Source organism: Asterias rubens, chromosome 19, assembly GCF_902459465.1.
Source record: "Asterias rubens chromosome 19, eAstRub1.3, whole genome shotgun sequence".
Lineage (NCBI taxonomy): Eukaryota > Metazoa > Echinodermata > Asteroidea > Forcipulatida > Asteriidae > Asterias > Asterias rubens.
Genome location: NC_047080.1, coordinates 6,948,297 through 6,971,001, shown reverse-complemented (window position 1 = coordinate 6,971,001; position 22,705 = coordinate 6,948,297). Strand labels below are relative to the sequence as shown.

At 39.1% G+C, this 22,705-nt stretch overlaps 1 protein-coding gene across 1 annotated transcript in view; it reads right to left on the bottom strand.

The window, feature by feature from the left end:
- Positions 1-21,244, bottom strand: part of LOC117303226 (LIM/homeobox protein Awh-like) — a 34,662-nt gene extending 13,418 nt beyond the window's left edge. Inside the window, exons 1-2 of the mRNA XM_033787370.1 lie at positions 20,858-21,244; positions 9,163-9,350 (exon numbers count right to left, since the gene is read on the bottom strand). Of these exons, the coding sequence (XP_033643261.1) occupies positions 9,163-9,350; positions 20,858-20,935 (266 nt within the window). The 5' untranslated portion in view covers positions 20,936-21,244. The remainder of the gene's footprint in view (positions 1-9,162; positions 9,351-20,857) is intronic.
- Between the last annotated feature and the right edge of the window lie 1,461 nt (positions 21,245-22,705).

The window sequence follows — 22,705 nt, the reverse complement described above, 5'->3', positions numbered from 1 at the left end:
CCTGATGGGACCTACACCGTCCATATTGATTTGCGCTTCGCGTTATGCGTTGGCGTATAGTTCGTCTTGTTGAAAAGCCAGCTATATTTTCATCCTGTGGCCCCATTTCAAAGCGCTGCTTACCATTAAATGGTAAGCAAATTTCCGTGCTACTTATAACAGGAAATGTTGCTTAAGCGAAGCGTATTTCACAGGTTGGTTACAGTAAGCACCGGAAGGTATAAGCATGCCTTTTCGTGTGCTTATGGAACCTTGAGCAGTAAGCGAAACAACATGTTTGCTCGTCCCCAGCGCCTTGCCTTAAAGGAACACGTTGCCTTGGATCGGTCGAGTTGGTCTTTGAAAAGCGTTCTGTAACCGTTTGTTATAAAATGCATATGGTTAGAAAGATATTGTAAAAGTAGAATACAATGATCTACACAAATATGACTCGAAATTGCGTGGATTTCTTTTTACCTCGTCGACTAACACGGTCGGCCATTTATGGGAGTCAAAATTTTCGTGATAGTTCGCGACGTAAAAGGAAAACCGTGCAATTTTGAGTGATAGTTGTGTGGATCAGTATATTCTACTTTTAAAACATCTTTCTACCCATATGCATTTCATAACAAACGGTTTCAAACGCTTTTAATAGACCAACTCGTCCGATCCAAGGTAACGTTTCCTTTAAACAAAGGCGCTGGGATGGGCAAACGTATCAAGCACGCTCATTCGTTGGGCGACGAACTGCACGGTACTGCAGGGAGTACTTTCTACCGCGGGGTCGAGGCATATAGTTTTTCAACCTCGTACAGCGAAGCCGTTGTGCGATGTTGACCCCCCCCCCCACCCCCCCCCCCCAAAAAAAAAAAAACATGCTTCGACCCCACGTCGGTGCAAAACTGTATCAAGTAAGTACATGTATCTATATGCAGTTTATAGGATTTGAGGCATTGCATGGTGAGGTATCAATGTATATGCGGTTTTTCGTCCAACGCTACTTCATCTGGGCCCAATTTCATGGCTCTGCTTACCGCCGAATTCTGCGCTTACGATCACGATTGCCTAGTAACACCGAGTACGCACGCGCAGAAGCCAAAATTCGCCGCTTACCCGTGAAATACGCTTGCCGTAAGCACATAATTCCCTGCTTCCGTAAGCGCCGATTCTGTGCTTACGGTAAGCAGAGCCATGAAATTGGGCCCAGGTTAACTGAGCGGGCCGGTGCTTGCGTAAAGATAGAGCCATGGACAAGGCTCGCGTGATAAGTTGATACCTTCTTAAGTACAAATACCAGATGTATTGAAACAATGATATAGATTTAAAAGCAAAACCAGGAAAAATAGCCTTTTGTGTGTGAGAGGAGTAGGTATAGACATTTAAACCGAGGACCTAAAACTAATAGAGTCCACGGTTCCACAGTTACAAAACCAAGGGGAGCTGTTGCAAACAAAGTAGGGTATAAAGAACAGAGGGACAATAGGAGGTACACGGTTGCACGCGTTACAAGCTTTTGTGTGTATTGACAATAGGAGGTACACGGTTGCACGCGTGTACAAGCTTTTGTGTGTATTGTGTGTGGGGTGGGGGGGGGGGGGGGGTCACGGGCTCAAAGGGTTTTCTAAATACCCCGTAGCAGCAATGTTATTAACGTTTATATAAAAGTGTACATTCCTAACTTGTTGAGTAACATGCCTACGTTACAATACGTAACCCAATAATGTTTAAATTTTGAGCCGTAAATGTCAGTAACTTGTTGGGTGGGAAACCTGCCATAAGTCAGATGTGTCAACAGAAAGCCAGACAAGTTTAAGATAGAACGGTGAAGTTTGATGCAACTACGCCATGGTCCCGAGGGAAAAACAAAACAGGATAGCCAATAATCACTGGCCGACTCGAGTTACATTTCGTGCTTCATTTGCCAATGTCACGTCTGATTTCACATTCTCCGAAGAAACACAAATATTTACTAATGGCCCTTTTAATTAGGTAGAATATTATATAAAATAAGATGAAACATGCACTAGATAACAAACGGTCATTAATTTGGCTTGGGGACCGGGAGACGTTCGATACTAATCAAGGACATACTCAACGCAACGGTGATGACTTCCACTCAGTTTGAATATACAAACCTACAATGGACCTACGCGGTGACTAACCAACCTCGGTTAATTACAAGGTTTAAACAATGGACAGTAATGAGCTAGGAATGTTACTCGTGTACAACAAAAGTTTACGCGTATAGGGCGACCTCACAGGATCTTTAAAACAACCTGTACAGAACCCCAGATATTTTCTTCAGCGAGTTTGTATTTGTGTGGATACTGTACACACCACAAAATCTATCAAATTACATCAATGCATTTTATTTTGTATTTTCCATGATGGATTAATGATACATGCACTCCGTGCAATGTTCACAAGGATCTCTAACCATCAACTTGTATGATTATAGTTAAAACTCATATTTATGGAATTGGAACCGTCATACAACAGTCCTACTTAGTAGGAAATCATCAACAATTACAATCCATAAACCTTAACTAATTATAATGCGACATCCAAACCACTCATTAATTACCATTATAACAGTTGGAGAGGGTGAGATATGTCGTAAATGTTTGTGTGCATGCAGATGACTCGTCATATATAGCGTGTTACTAAGTCAAAGACAACAACATGCGTAGTGGACTGATGTTGAGTGTTCAACCAAAAGGGTCCAATACGAAATATGGATGGAATCAAATGTTGGCAAACCCAATTCCATGGTCATCGAGACATTTTGGAAGAAGCCAAGACTTATTTTTCTAAATGAACCTGCGTTTAAATGAACATTACAGAATTGGTTTTTGCTATCAAAACAATTGATGGCAGTGTAAGCGCTTTATGTATTCCACCATATACAACTGACAAACCTGTAGAAGTTTGAGATCGATCGGCCATCTGGGTCACGAGAGAATAGTGAAAAACCGAATACAAGTTTTGCATTCCATCGATGCCAAAACAAAAAATGAATAAAACGCTCACTGAGCGATAAACTCCAAACGCGAAATTAGATTATTTATTTCTCATCAAGGGATGTTTTCAACTATCATCATCATTAGACTGTGTAAGTTTTATGTAAATATGTGATCTTCACGATTTTTGTTTCTTACCAATTCTGTAACGTTCATTTAAGTTAAAAAGCAACGAAATCATGCCCCGTAGCATGATTTCAATATACAATTGTTGAAAATCTGTTGTAACGTTGAGATTGGTGACAAGTTGGCAACTTGTAAAATCTTTGAGAATGACGGTTTTTGTTTCTGTAAATATCTGTCTCACTGACCAGGGGTAATAATGTTGGAAGTGCTTTAAGACGACCTACATGTGTGAACAGCGCTATACAAAAACTGGCTAGTAGGAAATAGACGAAAAGTTTGTTTGTTTGAATGATTTTCCCATCAAGGGAACTCGCCAAACTCCCACAAGGGATATAAACACCAAGCTGGCAACAACCAATCTCTCTCATACAAACATTGCTTTAACGTCTATGATTATGAATTACACAAATCAAGAAATTGTGATTCATTATCTAGACGACAAGATCTATTCCAGTCATTGTGAAATGGGCGGTAAGCTGGGGGAGTAAATGTAACGCAATTTTTACACTTGAATTTCGCAAACAACTCTACGTTAAGAAAGTACACCGCTAATCAAATCAAAGCACAAATGACATTGTTTTACTCTTTTCCCAAAAACTACATTACATCACCAAGTTATATTTTAAGAGAAGCTTTCTACCATAACTATTTTCAAACCGTGAATGTAAATATGTGGACATAATGTTTTGTGCTACAGCTTTTTAAAACATATCAATATAAACCACAAGGGAAACTGACTGGGTAAATTTTGAAATGATTTTTGGGGTTGAACAAAGAATTGACTAGAGCGGGATTTGAACCAACGACCTCCGGATTAACGTGCCGGCGCTCTACGAACTGAGCTATCTAGCCCTATATTGGCGGTGTCCCTATTTTGTCAATATCTTTGTTCGGGGGTAGAGCGCCGGCACGTTAATCCGGAGGTCGTTGGTTCGAATCCCACTCTAGTCAATTCTTTGTTCAACCCCAAAAAGCTTTTTAAAACTATACACTCCAAAAACGGCCAATAATAATGGCAACAAAATATTTAACTTCCGAATGCCCAAAATATCGTCAAAACAGTAAATTGGTACATGATATTCAATCGGAAAGGACTATTACTGGATGCAATGTCAATTCGCCTTTATAGTAGGACTACATTGATAATTTTTGGCGAAAATGAAGGCTAAAATAACCGAACCCGAGATAGTATCTCCTTTTACGGATGTTAAGCTCTCTTGGCAACAGCTATTGTTTTGTTTTGAGTGTCTGCTCTTCACAATAAGCTATGAACAAAATTCTAAACCGACCAACCCTTCATTCCTTTGGTGATGTAACCGGAAATAAATTTTTCCCTTGTGTAATACAAGCATTTTGAAAGAATCTGATGCCTTGCACTATGTCTTAAGGGAATAAAAGGGTAGCGACGAGTTCTTCAACGGCCGTTTAAAGCCGGCAGGGTCGGCGCGGCCGTGTGATAAAGGCCCGAGCACGGCAACGACCCTGCAAGGTTTTAAACGGACGTTTAAGAACGAGTCAATACTCTTTTATTCCCATTTATAAATGCCTATTTGTTAAAAAACGTCAAAAAACACAATTATAGACACTTTAACAATTGAAAAGTCGAGGTTTTAAATATTGTTTTCCAAAAATGCGCGTGGGTTGTGTGTATACGCGCGCGCGCTTAGATTACGTGTTTATACTATAGCTATGAATTGCGTTCCGCGTGATAATCTTGCGCGCCCGACACGCGGAAGCCAGCTGGTTATAAACACTGGTCATTATCAAAGGTTTGTACACCCCCACGTGACGCGTTCTACACCAATAAGAATAGCAGAACTGTCTGAGGTATTTATGAATGAAAATTTAAGCATTGACCAAATCCAAAAGGACCACATTCTACGCTCAATTTTTAAGGCTATTTGTTTTGTTTCCTTCATCAATTATGCCTCTAAATGGCCTTAGATCTAAAAATGCAAAAGTTTCCGGGGCCATTTAGCGGCCCAGACCCCATACCGTATCAGCTTGGCGCTCCGCACTCGGCTTAATCTTCTCTGACAGATTTAGCCCCCTCCTAACATTTTGGGTCTGAATCCATCCTTGTTCTGAAGCGCCCCCCCCCCCCCTAGAAAAATTGATTTTAGAAATATTTTAATTTGGTTCAGAAAATTTACTTTTATACGGTTTGAAGTAAACTAGAAAGATTTATCAGAACCACTTTTGGCTCAAATAAATCACGTGGCCTTAGTTTTTAGAAAAATGCTCCAAAATTGCAAAATTACATATGGTTTTTTTTCAAGGGACCTTTCTTTTTCATTGCTTGGAGGCATTTGGGGTCGTATTTTAGTATATTTTGTAGCCCCAAAAAGCCCAACACAGCCGGTGTGTCCATTTAACTGTGTCATATGCGTTAATTTTAAGCCGACATGACCATTGCGCGTCTACACATAGACAATTATGCTTACCTTCCTGCTTAGCGAAAAAAAAGCAGGACACCAGTTACAAATTGTACACATTGCAGAGTACTGTCATTGGCTGACAACGTTATTCTGGTAAGCATTTTTGTGCTGAGCTGTTTGTGCTTAATCAGCTCTTTGAAATTGGGCCCAGCTTTGAGAAGTGGCAAATTTCGGGAGTGGATTTACAAAAGGGGTTTCTTCAAAGTAAAGATCAAACTCAAAAACTGCAGTCATGTGTGTTTCCCTTTGCAATAATCAAGCTTGTGAAACTTGGACGATGAATAAAGCGGACAGGAAACATGTCAATAAGCGCAGAATGCTAGGAATCTGATGGAGCCTGAGTGAGAGAACAACATGAGAGTGTGATTACTCAAGTTGGGATTCCACGGCTTGTTAATCAACAATAAGATGTTCCCTCATATTTTGGGGCACATAACAAACAAGAAGGGCACAGCCTGGATGAAATTATCATGCAAGGAAGAGTCACACACATGAGTTACTGAGGGACCGAGGCTCAGATGGTTGGATCAAGTGAAGACTCTAGCCGGCATGTCACTCAACAAAGCAAGCAGCATAACCCAAGAAAGATCAGATTGGAGTTTCATCGTGCGAACCACGAAGTGGTCGTCAGTAACGATGCGATCGACAAAGACAAAATACCAAATAAGTATCATTGTCCCAGAATTTGTTTTAACAACATTTAACAACCTACTCGTGGATTTAATATGAAATCTAAAAATTATAATGAGTATTGTATTGGTTTTAGAAAACAAAACATATCCTTCGTTTAACGTGTTTTCTAGTTCCGATCGCGGAATCATCACGGGAGACTAGCACAAATAATGGTACACCCTGCAGCAAAATAATAGCAACATGAAACACCGTGACGACAAGATACACACTGTGCGGTTGCGGTGAGCGATCAACCAAAACTTCCACTCATGATACGCACCGCGGCAATTTTGTATGTCATTGTCGTGAGTACGCCCGACCACGTAGTCCTTGACGGAATGATTTGATCAAGTTATCTCCCGGAAGCCAAAAACTGTCCCTGGCCGTAAAACGAAAAGTTTAACATTTAAATTAACTTGTAACCGTCAAACAGGCCTTAAAGCCATTGAACACTTTTGGTAAACAGTATTTTCCAAGGCCCACACTTCGGGTATCACAACTTATATATAAAATAACAAACCTGTGAAAATTTAGGCTCAACCGGTCATCGGAGTCGGGAGAAAATAACAGGAAAACCCACTCTTGTTTCCGCACGTCTCGTCGTGTCATGACATGTGTTTCAAATAAATCCGTAATTCTCGATATCGAGAATTGATATTGTTTTAATGTTTTCTCAAAAAGTAAAGCATTTAATGGAATAATATTTCAAGAGAAGTCTTTCACCATTACCTTCTGTAAACCCTGTAAGTTATTTGTAAATCTGTGAACTTTTTTTTCTATTCCGAAAGTGTCCAACGGCTTTAACTGCATCCACAGAATGGAACAACATCCCTTCTTTCATTAAAGCCGCAAAATCCACAGACCAATTTAAAAAACTTCTGAAACACATCTCTTCCCTGTTTAAAGACACTTGACACTATTGGTAATTGTCACAGACCAGTCTTCTCACTTGCTGTATCTCAACACATATGCATTAAATAACAAACCTGTGAAAATTTGAACTCAATCGATCATCAACGTTGCGAGATAATAATGAAAGAAAAAACACCCCTGTCACACGGAGTTGTGTGCTTTCAGATACTTGATTTCGAGACCTCAAATTTCTCGAAACTACTCCACTTCAGAGGGAGCCGTTTGTCACAATGTTTTATACTACCAACCTCTCACATTACTCGTAACCAAGTGAGGTTTTATGCTAATAATTATTTTGAGTAATTACCAATAGTGTCTACTGCCTTTAAGCTTTTCTCTTTTTCTCATGCTTTTCAAACATTGTTTATGTAGCTTTTCCGATACGATTTTGTTGTGTATTGTGCTTTAACTTTCAGTTTTTGTAAGCGCTGTGATATAGTTTTCTATGGCTAGCTTATTATCTGGCAAAGGGTCTTTATGTTGAGATTATGCCAATTATGTTGAGAATTGGTTTCTCGTACAATACATTACTGAATTCACAACAACGAGACATGTAGAGGGGTTTAAAGTTTTCCAGTTCCATGACGTTTCCAAAGTATTTCCACTTGAATCCAATAGGCCTATATACGGACACATTTTCAAAAAATAAATACATGTCTGTCAGCAAAGCTTTACATACTTGTAGCCTTTAGTCAAAGCGCCCGCGGCACAAAAAAAAGAGAATTGTTTTGTGTGTTTTTTTCTTCACAAATGAAACAAAACTGGTATTCCTATTTTTGCTTCTAAAAGGGCTGTATTTTATAATAAACAACGGATTCGACAAGCGAGGTTTATCGACTGACAAACCCACGATAACAAACATTTATTTTGACGTCTGGATCCTAACCCCTCCCCAGCTCCTGGTTAGAACGGCAAGATGAGGAGTTCATCGCGCCCGTGGTTTTATATCTCCGGCTCCACGACACAACCGCAAGGCATCGGCATACGCGATATGCCCCGAAGCTTACGTTCAGATTGCTTCACGACACGAGGCCATAGGACACGCTTCCGTTACCTGGACATTCTGAATGTGAATCTTACGTTCGATTTTTTTTAAACTATTATTTACAATTCGTATTCACTGTCTGAATACATGGTCTTTATTGTCATGTGGAATTATTGTAAACAAAAATATTTAAATTTGGTTCAGAAAATGTACTTTTCTACGGCTGGAAGTAAAACTAACTCGGAAGATCACGTGATTAATTATAACCACTTTTCGGTTCTAATAGATCACGTGACCTTCGGGTGTTTTTTAGGGACTGTTCTTCTCCATTCCTGGAAGACCTTTGGAGTAATATTTTAGTCTATATTGTAGCCCAAATAGCCCAAAACGAAGCCGGTGTGTCCCTTCAACTCTTTATCCACAAATCCGCATTGTATAATAGTATACAAATATTGAGTGGCTCAGAGTGGAATGGGAGCAATGTTATCTCAAGGTAAATGTTGGACTGTTCCATTTCACGAGGCGAAGCCGAGTGAAATGGAACAGTCCAAATTTTACCGAGCGATAATATTCCTTCCATTCCACGAATTAAAGCCACTCAATATTTGTTTTATATAACTGACTTATAGATCCTTGTCATTTGATGTACTTTAAAAGTATAACATTATGAAAAATCACACAAATTACTGGTTCGGAATAAATTGTATTTGATTTCAATTGTAAATCATATAGCGCCGCGTAGCGGCAACAATGCACAAATTTAATAGCAATCGGATCACAACCTTTTGCACAGGTGTTCCTTTGTTTTAGCAGCGGCGCGGCGGCGCTGTACTGCTCAAAAACATTGGTAACAAGCATGATCCTAACTGTTGAATGGGAAATGCTATTCCCCATGGGCGAATAGGTCTTTTTGATCGCCGGTGCGGATGGGAGTAATAGTGAATGTCACGTGAAGTAAGTTCCACCAATCAAATGACAAGGATCTATATGTCAGTTATATAACCAGTCATATGTCTATACAGACACTTACCTTGAGTAGCAGTGCTTACAGTACACCTGAGAGTCTCTGCAGTAGCATGTTAGCCGAGTATCCAAACTGGCTAGACAATCAGCACAACTCAAACATTTCATATGCCAACTCAATCCTCCACCAACACGAAGCAAGAAACGATCAGTAATAGAACCACCACAACCACTACATCGTTCACAGCTACCCACCTAAATGACAACAAATGTATTGCAAAATGTTACTATTAATATAACTGAAAATAAGAACAAACCCAATTATTATTCATTTTGGTTTTACCCTCACACCGATGTGCCGTAGCACTGTACTGCAAACTATTTCTAGTTGAAAAGCTGAGCTGAGGACCTATTACATTGCAAAAGGTTCGCTAAAGCCCTTTTCACACTACCGGGAAATAGCTTATTCCCGGGAAATAATTAACCCTGCTCAGGGGTAGGGGTAAACGAGTTAACCCCGGGGAAAAACGTTTTTTTCCGGGAAAAGCAGCTAGTGAGAACGAAAGCGGGTTTAACTTATCCCACCTTTTGCTTCTACTGTGTTGAGACGTCATTAATCTCGAAAGGTCACAGACGTCAAAAATAGCGCGCCAAATAATTCGCGCGGTAACAATAGCCCTTTTTGTTTTCTCCTTCTGAAAGTGTTTACATTTAGGTACGAAAATAAAAGTGAATTACACCTGTAATTTACAAATAAATATACGAATTAAAAAATAGACTACTGATAAACACTGTTTATCGAAAAACTATGTTTATCAAGCGATAAACACAGTTTTTCGAGGTGATAAACAGAGTTTTTCGAGGTGATAAACAGAGTTTTTCGATAAACCGTGTTTATCAGGTGATAAACACGATTTATCGAAAAACAGTGTTTATTGGGTTGAGAAACAGAGTTTTTCGATAAACACAGTTTATCACTTGATAAACAAGGTTTTTTGATAAACATAGTTTTTTAATAAACACAGTTATTCGCCAACGCCAAATGCTCAATAATTCGATAAACTCTGTTTATCACTTGATGAAGACTTTTTCGATAAACTCTGTTTATCACTCGATAAACACAGTTTCGGCGATAAACATAGTTTTTCGATAAACTGTGTTTATCAGTCGATAAACAGAGTTTTTCGAAAACACTGTTTATCGAATTATTGGGCATCTGGCGTCAGCGTAAAACTGTGTTTATCAGTTGATAAACACAGTTTTTCTCGATTAACAGTGTTTATCAACTGATAAACACTGTTTATCGAATTGTTGGGCATCTGGCGTCGGCGTAAAACTGTGTTTATCGACCGATAAACACTGTTTTTCGATAAACCATGTTTATCACTTGATAAACAGTGTTAATCGAAAAACTCTGTTTATTACCTCGAAAAACTTATCACCTCGAAAAACTGTGTTTATCGCTTGATAAACATAGTTTTTCGATAAACAGTGTTTATCAATTGATAAACAATGTTTATCTCGAAAAACAGTGTTTATCGGTCGAAAAACAGTGCTTATCGGCGATAAACAGTGTTTATCGGTGATAAACAGTGTTTATCGAATTATTGGGCATATGGGTTGCCATAGACGTCTTCCCCGAACTGCAAGACCTCTTCTCCGACGTAATCACACAAATATTGGTAGTATAACAACACGCAAATACACAATTAATGTGCAGCCATTTTGGGTCGCATGTGGCAAGGATTTTGCAGCCGGCCGCGTGACATTGTGGGAACGGACTTCCGTCCACAAACATTTGTAACATCCGCATGGGCTGACCTGTTTACCACATTTCATGGGGTTTGATCGTAAGTGTGAAACGACCGTGCATATTCCTGGGAAATAGTACTCCCGGGAATTACGAAATTGGGATAGTGAGAACGGTTGCTAGGGTGGCAGTGGGGTTAAAAACTCCCAGGATTTTCCCGGGAGTTTATTTCCCGGGAAATGGCTCTGTAGTGTAAGGGCTTATATAACGCCACTATTTTTCTAACCAATACACAGTTTCAGTGCTGCTAAACAGTAAGCAAATTTTCGTGGTTTCTAAAGAACATTCCATTGTTGATAAACAAACCGCACGTGGTTTGCATGGACGGCCGAATGTTTCGCAAAACATTCAATCTTGTCTTCAGGGCCCAGTGTCATGGCTCTGCATACTGCAAGCAATTCAAGTAATCGACGTTTGCGGACGCAGGCAGTTTTGCGCTTACGACGTCAAGCACATTTCACGGCTTAGCAGGGAATTTTGGTTTGTGCGCGTGCGTACTCAACATACAGTAGGTCTTCGCTTTCAAAGGAACCCGGCGCATGTCCTGCAAGAGAAGAATGGTGATGGTATGTATGACAATGACATTGAGATCATTGTCGTAAGAATGGTGATAATATGTATGACAATGACATTGAGATCATTGTCGTAAGAATGGTGATAATATGTATGACAATGACATTGAGATCATTGTCGTAAGAATGGTGATGGTATGTATGACAATGACATTGAGATCATTGTCGTAAGAATGGTGATAATATGTATGACATTGACATTGAGATCATTGTCGTAAGAATGGTGATAATATGTATGACAATGACATTGAGATCATTGTCGTAAGAATGGTGATAATATGTATGACAATGACATTGAGATCATTGTCGTAAGAATGGTGATAATATGTATGACAATGACATTGAGATCATTGTCGTAAGAATGGTGATGGTATGTATGACAATGACATTGAGATCATTGTCGTAAGAATGGTGATAATATGTATGACATTGACATTGAGATCATTGTCGTAAGAATGGTGATAATATGTATGACATTGACATTGAGATCATTGTCGTAAGAATGGTGATAATATGTATGACAATGACATTGAGATCATTGTCGTAAGAATGGTGATGGTATGTATGACAATGACATTGAGATCATTGTCGTAAGAATGGTGATAATATGTATGACATTGACATTGAGATCAATATAAGCGTCTGCAAACTGTCGTTTTAACAAAATACCTCCCCTGTTTGGTTGCTTTGTTTCCAACAGATTCATCACTATTTTTTGAAAAGTTGTGCGACATACAAACTGTGGCTACCTGGTGTTTTTTTTAATTGGTCCCTATATAGTATGGCTTTCCTAGTTTTCCAACGTCGCTTGCCAAAAACTAGGGCGCCGACGTTGCGAAAGAAACGTCTAGTGACTTAGCGATGGGTCTTTTCATAAAAGAAAAATGAACCACAGCTTGCGCATCGACCATTTGCATTGTTAGCTCGTTCATTCTCGTACAGTAAGCACCGGAAGGTTAGCATGCGGTTTCGTGCGTGTGCTTACGGTTAGCAGCGCTATGAAATTGTGCACATGAATTTCATCTTTGCAAGCCCGAATGCTACCATGGCAATACAAACCGAATTACACCATAGATTGTTTATTGGAAATGAAAAGCCATCTGCTGAGACTGCACCTCTGTTCCCTATCTGCATTTTTAATTGACGTAAAGAAAAAGTCTACTAACAAGGCTACCGATCAATCAAGCTTGATGGCGCGTGTCTTCCATTGTAGGACTGAAGCCACAAAGCCCAAATATTTCTAATCAACACCTCTTTCGGTATAGGTGCAGGCTCAAGGTGTCTTCACCGTTATGTTTGCTCGGCAGCCCCCCCCCCCCCCTTCACACTTACAAATAAAAAACAGTACGCTTCTTGATGATAACCTTTTAAATCCAGCAAGACTAATTTTCACTTAGAAAACTAAACAAGACGAATTTTGACTACGATATCAAATAACGGTGTTCATATAGTTATGCATTCAATTGTTTTGTTGTAGAAACACACACATCAACCAAACTTTTCTAAATTGTTAAAAATAGGCCACGTATAGTTTGACATGGACCAGCATGTTCGACACGGAATGGTTCATACTTTACACTCAAACTTAACGATTTGTCGGACACAAAACGCTCAAATTCAACTCAATAAAGGTTTCCTGGTTAATGGTTCGTAACTGGCAAGAAATTCTACATAATAATAAAAAGGACAACATTACGATACTTCCTATAAAATACAGCCCAAAATCTACCCTAAACGAACGAATATATCGACAGAAAATAGGCAGACCGGGGCTATACCCATAGAGCTAGCCTCTATGGGTATGGCTCTGTTGTAGCCCAAGAGAACGTTAAACTTTTTAAAGTTTTACCCCAGTCAATTTCCCTTATGGTTTAAATTGTAACTTGTTTTAAAGGCACTGATGGGTCGATTTCACATCTTATCTCGAGTTAGGACGAGTAACTCAACTTAGCACGCTTCCTAGGAATGTTTTCACAAAAGATAAGAAGGGTTCAACGCCTCCCAACTTCCATGGTAACGGCCCCGAACTCGTCCTAAGGGTCGTCTTGGCGTTTGAGTTTGTGTTGCCATTCAAGCGCGAAGGTTAGAGGCGGGCGGGCGTTACGCACGATTCCGTCACACACTGAACTGGCATGCATTTTCGGCGTAACATAATTTGTAAAATAACATAACGAAGTGAAATTTGCTCTTTCAGTTATTCATAATTGAATAAATTTACCAGCTTTATGTGTATATCTCTGAAATTCAAGTATTTTAATACCACAATATTATACTAATGTGCAAAACATGTATCGTTTGCCGAGCCGCGGCCTGCGGACGAGCAGTGAGTGATGGGGGAAATTCCTCACTTTTCACGTTCTTACACAGTTGTTCAACTCACTCTGGTTTCCCCTGTAAATTCATGTAAGTCACATATTTGGCAACCACCCCGAGCTTTTCATGACTCCCAAGACTCAAGAAAAATGTATTTTGTTCATATTTGGCGGCCATTTTGAAATTTTCTGATTTACATAAACAAATACAAATTTGTACTCTATTTGTACTCCGTCTGGGCCATCTTACAACTCGCTGACATTATGAAAGACAGTCTCCTCCGCCTTATTACACATCCTGAACATAGGAGAGACGTATATGCTTTTTCTATATCCTTGCTGCCTTCATTAAAAGTTGTCCTTATGCTACTCTCACACTTGGGCGAATATTCTTGCGAATTATGAATATTTGAAGCTTGCGATGAATTCGCCCAAAAGTTGCAATTTGATAGTGAATATGTTCTCGGTCGTCCTTAAATCTCTCCTTACCAATATCTTATATCATACGCATAATGCGCACGCTTTACAAACAGTACCAATGGCTGGGCTATGCTTACGAAAATCGATGGGAATTACCGTCTTCACAACATCCGCTGAAATTTAGGAAGCCCTTCGTATTGCTGCTCTCACAGAGTGGCGAATGTTCTTGCGAAAATGAATATTGGAAATTCGCGATGAATACGTCCAAATTGCCGGTTGGATAGTGAATATTTTCATCTCGATCGTCCTCGGTCGGCCCTCTCCTTACCAATATCTTACGAATATATTACGAATGCTTACCAACGCTTGCCAATGGCTTTACGAACGTTGCCAACGCTTACGCACGCTTTACCAAGTTACCGATGCTTACGAAAATCGACGGCGAATAACCTTCTTCGCAACATTCGCTGAAGTTTAGAAACCGGTTTCTAAATTGACCGATCTTTGTTAGGAGGTGGGGAATAATTTGTGAACGTGCAATAAGCACATTCGCTAGCATATTCTCCCTAGTGTGAGAGTAGCATTATGCTACTCCCACACTGGGGCGAATATCTTGCGAATATGAATGTTTGAAATTCGCGATGAATTCGCCCAAAAGTTGCGATTTGATAGTGAATATGTTCTCGGTCATCCTTAAACCTCTCCTTACCAATATCTTACGCATAATACGTACGCGTTACCAACAGTACCAATGCGCGGCTTTTTTTTATTTTTATAAAGTGACCAATCTTCGTAAGGCGGTGGAAAATGACTTGTGAACGTAGTGAATTTGCGGTGAATGTTGCGAAGTTTGAGCGATTGTTAAATATTTCCGTTCGTAAGCACATTCGCTAGCATATTCTCCCTAGTGTGAGAGTAGCATTAGCCAACACGCATTTTGGTCCATCCTTAGTTTTCTTGTGACACCCTATATTTTGTACCACGCCATGCGTTATATGACACAGCGATATATTATGGATGACCCGCTGAACATAATTCGTATGAAATGATACTTAATCTCGAAAATTGTTTACATTCGTGAGTTGGGTGCAATAGTTTCAGCCCTGATACTTCACGATGGCAACGACGGCATTGCCACAATGCCCTTCAAAAAAACCACTTTTCATGACAATTTGTGCCGTGCCCTTTTCTCATCACTTCCGTCGTGCCCTTCTTTCTGAAAAAAAAACTAAGTTTAATATGTTCATTCTTGCTGGGTGATGTTCTTTTAAGAACTGGGGTGGATTTCACAAAGAGTTAAGACTAGTCTTATCTCGAGTTAGGACGTGTTACGCGTTCTAACTTAGGACTAGCCACACGTTTTGTATATCCCCTAATAGCACTAGTCCTAAGTTAGGACTAGTCCTAAACTCTTTGTGAAATCGACCCCTGATGGTCTCGCTAACCGCGGGTAGATTTTTCGTAAATCGGGAGACTTCTCAGTTTTTTTACAATTACCAATAGTGTCCAGTGTCTTTAAAGGGAAGGTACACGTTTGGTAATTGTCAAAGACCAGTCTTCTCACTTCTTGTATCTCAACATATGCATAAGATAACAAGCCTGTGAAAATTTGAGATAAATTGGTCATCGAAGTTGCGAGAAAATGATGAGAGAAAAACACCCTTGTTGGACGAATTTGTGTGCTTTCAGATAGGAATATAAGACTTCTGGCTAGAAGTCTTTTATTATTTTATTATTTTATGCTACTTCAGAGGGAGCCGTTTCTCACAATGTTTTATACTAACAACAGCTCTCCAATGCTCTTTACCAAGTCAGTTTTAAGTTAATACTTGTTTGGAGTAATTACCAAACGTGTATCCTTCCCTTTAAAAGCAGTGGACAACATTGGTAATTACTCAAAATAATTATCAGCATAAAACCTCACTTGGTATAACGAGCAGTGGGGAGAGGTTGATAGTATAAAACATTGTGAGAAACAGCTCCCTCTGAAGTGACGTAGTTTTCGAGAAAGAAGTAAGTTTCCACGAATTTGATTTCGAAACCTTCAGATTTATATAGGTCTCGAAATCAAGCATCTGAAAGCACACAACTTCGTGTGTCGCAACTCCGACGACCAATCGAGCACAAATTTTCACATGTTTGTTATTGTATGCATATGTTGAGATACACCAAGTGAGAAGACTGGTCTTTGGCAAATACCAATAGTGTCCAGTGTCTTTAAACGTCGTCAACAGATGTGACATCTCATTGTGACATAACTGTGGCGACAGTCGAGGTAAAACTGTGAATTTCCAGTATGCCGTTTTGTCTTGTTATCAATAGTTACAAGAATAACTTTGCAACATATTTAAAAGCCTGTAATGGTTGGTTGCATTATAATAATAACGAGGAGACCAAGGATTGGTGTTGTTGATCGATCGTAGATGCAGATTAAGACAGGTAGGCTGGCACCCTGCTGATAACGTCTTTAGGCAAGGACAACCAAGGAATTATCTCATTGACACAATTACTTGGAAATTCCTGAATATGTGATCGATAGAAATAAACACTTAAAAAACTATTACTACGGGATTGAGTGTAAAACCACAAGATAATACAGTGTACACAGTGTCTATGGTGCTTGTTCATACTTAACATGATCATAACCATTTAAATAGTAAACCCCCCCCCCAAAAAAAAAAAATATATATATATATGTATATCAAATAATAAACCACAAGGGAAACTGACTGGGTACATTTTTAAATGATTTTGGATTGAACAAAGAAACATTGACTAGAGCGGGATTTGAACCAACGACCTCCGGTTTAACGTGCCGGCGCTCTATCAACTGAGCTATCTAGCCCTATGTTGGTGGTCTTCCAATTTTGTCAATATCTTTGTTCGGGGGGGTGCCTGTCAGAAGCCATTAAACCGCAAACTGCCGTGTAGCCAGGGATCACACCCGGGTAACGATACAACCTGGGAAGCGACAGAGAGGGGGATCACCTTAAGGGGATGCGACTTTTTTATATCAGATATCAAATAATAAACCACAAGGGAAACTGACTGGGTACATTTTTAAATGATTTTGGATTGAACAAATATATATATATAATGAATAGGGTAGATGGCCTTTGCTTTCGATCCAATCCGGTCCTTCTTCATATATATATATATATATCAAATAATAAACCACAAGGGAAACTGACTGGGTACATTTTTAAATGATTTAGGATTCAACAAAGAAAAATTGACTAGAGCGGGATTTGAACCAACGACCTCCGGTTTAACGTGCCGGCGCTCTACCAACTGAGCTATCTAGCCCTATGTTGGTGGTCTCCCAATTTTGTCAATATCTTTGTTTGGGGGGTGCCTGTCAGAAGCCATTAAACCGCAAACTGCCGTGTAGCCAGGGATCACACCCGGGTAACTATACAACCTGGGAAGCGGCAGACAGGGGATCACCTTAAGGGGATGCGACTTTTTATATCAGATATCAAATAATAAACCACAAGGGAAACTGACTGGGTACATTTTTAAATGATTTCGGATTGAACATATTATATATATATATAAATGATAAAACATTTAAATAGTGAACAAAAAAATAATAAATAAAAAAACAAAGAAAAATAATGATGCAGCAAGAGATACAACATTATTCTAAAAGACACCAAAATCTGGAAGTAAAAACACTAAATACAACTAGACCAGCCAGTGATTAAACGTTAATTAAAAAACAGTCAAACATTTAAAAGCTTTCTTTTTAAACAGGTAAGTTTTAAGAAAGCTTTTAAAACCTTCAATAGTGCTGTGCTTCATAATAAGCATAAGTGTAAGTTCATTCCATAGTCGCGGACCAGCTGCAGTCAAAGCTCTATCACCAATAGCATTCTTTGTCTTGGCAACCTACAGGAAGACATGATCATGACATCTACCGGAGTACACTGCGTTTGAGCGTGGATTGATAAGATCACAAAGATAAACAGGGCAAAGTTTGTAAAATGATTTAAAAACCAGCAGGAACATTTTAAATTTGACACGATAAGACACTTTCAATGAAAATTTATAGCTAAAATTTATCATTATTACATATTAAAATAAACGTACTTTTCCCAGCTATTATTAGGCTTTTAAAGCTAAATACGAACTTAACACTTATTTATTATGCACACTGAACTTTCTTTTAGAACAGCAGCTCAAGCCCCCCCCCCCAACACAAAATTAAAATAAATAAATAAGTGAGTAAAAATAAATAAATAAATAAATAATAACAATAATAGTTATATTAAATAAAGAAATAAATACAAAATAATAATACAGACAAACAAAAACCGCAAACGAATACCACAGAAAATCATAGACAAAACACCGTAAACGAGAACGAGGAAATGTTTAAAAGGGAGGTTATATACCTTAGATACTTAGACTCACTCCAGAATTTATTATCGTAAAATCTTACTCTCGATATTCAAAACTTACTCTCGGTATTCAAAACTTACTCTCGATATTCAAAACTTACTCTCGGTATTCAAAACTTACTCTCGGTATTCAAAACTTACTCTCGATATTCAAAACTTACTCTCGGTATTCAAAACTTACTCTCGGTATTCAAAACTTACTCTCGGTATTCAAAACTTACTCTCGGTATTCAAAACTTACTCTCGGTATTCAAAACTTACTCTCGGTATTCAAAACTTACTCTCGGTATTCAAAACTTACTCTCGGTATTCAAAACTTACTCTCGGTATTCAAAACTTACTCTCGGTATTCAAAACTTACTCTCGGTATTCAAAACTTACTCTCGGTATTCAAAACTTACTCTCGGTATTCAAAACTTACTCTCGGTATTCAAAACTTACTCTCGGTATTCAAAACTTACTCTCGGTATTCAAAACTTACTCTCGGTATTCAAAACTTACTCTCGGTATTCAAAACTTACTCTCGGTATTCAAAACTTACTCTCGGTATTCAAAACTTACTCTCGGTATTCAAAACTTACTCTCGGTATTCAAAACTTACTCTCGGTATTCAAAACTTACTCTCGGTATTCAAAACTTTCTCTCGGTATTCAAAACTTACTCTCGGTATTCAAAACTTACTCTCGGTATTTTAAACCTACTCTCGTTATTTTAAACCTACTCTCGATATTTTAAACCTACTCTCGATATTCAAAACTTACTCTCGGTATTCAAAACATACTTTCGGTATTCAAAACTTACTCTCTTTATCACACGGCAACGACCCTGCAAGGTTTTAAACGGCCGTGAAAGAACGAGTCACTAACTACTCTTTTATTCCCATTCATAAATGCTTTTTTGGTTAGAAGGCGTAATAAAGTAAGAAACTCTGTAAAACTTATCCGTTTCCGTATCCGTTTGAGCTCTGTATGTACGACGTCCGTGTGTTGCAATTGTGACGCCTATTTCCGACAGTTTATTGATTCTTTCGTGCGCGTGCGCGTGCGCGTATAGTCTTGGTGTTGGTGCAACACGTTCTGGGCAAAATTTCATGGCTCTGCTTACCCCCGAATTCTGCGCTTACGATGGCGTTTCCCCACTTACGTGCAAGCGCCGAATTTATAAGCGTAGAATGCCTAGTAACGTGAAGTACGCACGTGCAGAAGCCAAAAATTCGCCGCTAACCCGTGAAATACGCTTGCCGTAAGCACAGAATTCCCTGCTTCCGTAAGCGCCGATTCTCTGCTTACGGTAAGCAGAGCCATTAAATTGGGCTCTGGTTTTCCTTTCACACACAGCGCGGCCTACTCACCGACAGCGTCCGCATCGCCGTAACAATAACGTCTTGCACCAAGACTAGCGCGGAGTATCCGCTCACAACCGGTTATAAACACTGGTCATTGTCAAAGGTTTACACACCCCCACGTGACGCGCTCTCCACCAATAGGAATAGCGAAACTATCTGAGGTATTTATGAATATTTTTTTGTAGGACAACAATCGAATGGTTAGCGAACGAAAGGTATTCTTGGTCTTTAAGCCCGACTGCAAAATGGCCTCACATGGAAGAGATCTGAACGTAAAGTAATGGACACGGGGCTATAGATACACATGACTGTATAGAAGATCTGAACGTAAAGTAATGGACACGGGGCTATAGATACACATGACTGTACAGAAGGCAAGCCCGACCTTAGAGGCAGTGGACACTATTGGTAATTACTCTGAAGTACCGTAGTTTTCGAGAAAGAAGAAATTGTCCACGAATTTTATTACGAGACTTCAGAATTAGATTTGGGGGTACCGAAAAGCATCTGAAAGCACACAACTTCGTGTGACAAGGGTGCTTTTTCTTTCATAGTTATCTCACAACTCCAACGACCGATCGAGCTCAAATTTGAACAGGTTTGTTATTTTATGCATATGTTGAGATACACCAAGTGAGAAGACTGGTCTTTGACAATTACCAATAGTGTACACTGTCTTTAACTATGTGCTTCACGTCGTTGATATTATTTAATTAACTCAACATAAACACAACTCTCGTGAACATGTTCCGGAAGATAGCTGGCGTTGACATTGATTATTCATCAAATGTAACTCAGTTGTTAAGATTTGTAACATATAAACAACTTCGGAAGTGAGGTTACAATCCGCATAGGCCATCATAAGTTAACGTAAACTGGTAGACAGTTTGATATTCTTACCGTGGATTCCAGTGTCTCTTGTTTAACGATGACATTCTCCTGTGGCGAGGCAGCCATTTGACCCACCATATGAGGCATCAATCTGTCATGTGCCCCCTGTATATGGGACCTGGTATCGTGTCCGCAATGGTTTTAATCCAATTCGTATTAAGCACAAAATGTGTTTTTACTGCCGCAGGATAGTGCCGAAATGATATGTCACTGCATAAACACCTTTTTATGACCATGGACGTTCATGGGGGAAACAAGGACAGAAAAGAGAACGCTCACCATGGGTCAACTGACCGTACTGCTGTTTTTAAAACTACGAGTATTTTTTGCTGAGCTGCGGAGATGAATAAGAAAGTGGCAATTGTGACATCAGTGTGTCAGTCTGTTGCGTGTACTCTAAATGACCGCCTATGTACTAAAGGCCACATGACCTTCTTTTGTCATGCATTATCATCCAGTCTAAATGAGGTGGGCGGAGTTATTGACGCTTCTTCGCCAAGGTGGCGTCGATAGCCTTAAGAAACGTGTGGAAGACCTGTCAATCAAGCATTCCCCTCTTTTATTTTACCTCCGTGGTTTTCCGTTACGTGACAGGTGGGCTACATCGTTTGACTTCTGTAACACTTTGAAAATAATTTATAATTGCAAAGATTTAAACGAAGTCGATAAAACGATACTAAAAACGCATTCGCTGTAAGTGTTAGCTGAAAGAAAAATTTTCTGAAATATCTCAATCTTTGTCAAGTAAACGTCTTGTATCTGGCTGATGCATGTTTCGTCATCATTCTTGCAATGTGCACTTTGAACACGTTGCTTTAGATCGGTCAAGTTGGTCTTTGTAAAGCGTTTGTAACCGTTTTTAATTAGAAAGATGTAAAAGTAGAATACAATGATCAGCACGCCTCGAAATTGCACGGTTTTCTTTTTACCTCGTCGACTAACACGGTCGGTCATTTATGACTCCCATAAATGGCCGACCGTGTTAGAAAAACAACGCAATTTCGAGGCAAATTTTTGTTCATCAATGTATTCTACTTTTAAAACATCTTTCCAACCATATGCATTTTATTACAAACGGTTATAAACGCTTTTTATAGACCAACTCGTCCGATCCAAGGCAACGTGTTCCTTTAACTATCTCTGTTTTCTTAAAACATTACCAACTTTTAAAGAATTTTCAAATTTTTACAACTTACATTTTACTTGCTAAAGTTGTTTGTTAAGACACAAAAACTGGCACATTAAACAATCTAAAGTAGCTCCAGAAGAAGGAGAACAATAAGAAGGCAAACAAGGAACAATACGTGGGGGTAGAGAGCACAATTAGCAAAGGGGGAAATAACAACAGCAAAACAATATTACTATTCTTCAGTCAGATGGGCCGGTGTGGCAGGAGATTTTGTGCCCCGGAGATTCGGTTCTTGCAAACTGTGTACAAACTTAAATCGTCCTCTTACAGCCCACGTTAATTTCCCATGAGGGGACAAAATTGCTATAATTATGAGCCAAACAATGTTTAAATAAATTAACAGTGACCAGACTAAAACATGTCGACCGCTATTTTTTTGTAATTGGTTTGCCAGTGTTTATAATAACTTTGAAAGTTATTATGACTGTTTTTCTTCATAAATATCTTATTAAATACTGTTTATTATTTTAAATTGAGTATTGTTTGTGTAACAAGACGCCTTCAACATCAGTTTCTGTGTGTGCGTTGTTTTCAGAATAAACCTACAGATTGCACCTAGTTCCTTGTCCGTTCCCAGTTTTCGATTTAACGACTCCGTCACAGATGGCCTTAGCTTTCGATCGAAACTGGACCTCTTCGTATAAAAAGAAATTCTTGATGTTTTCCCA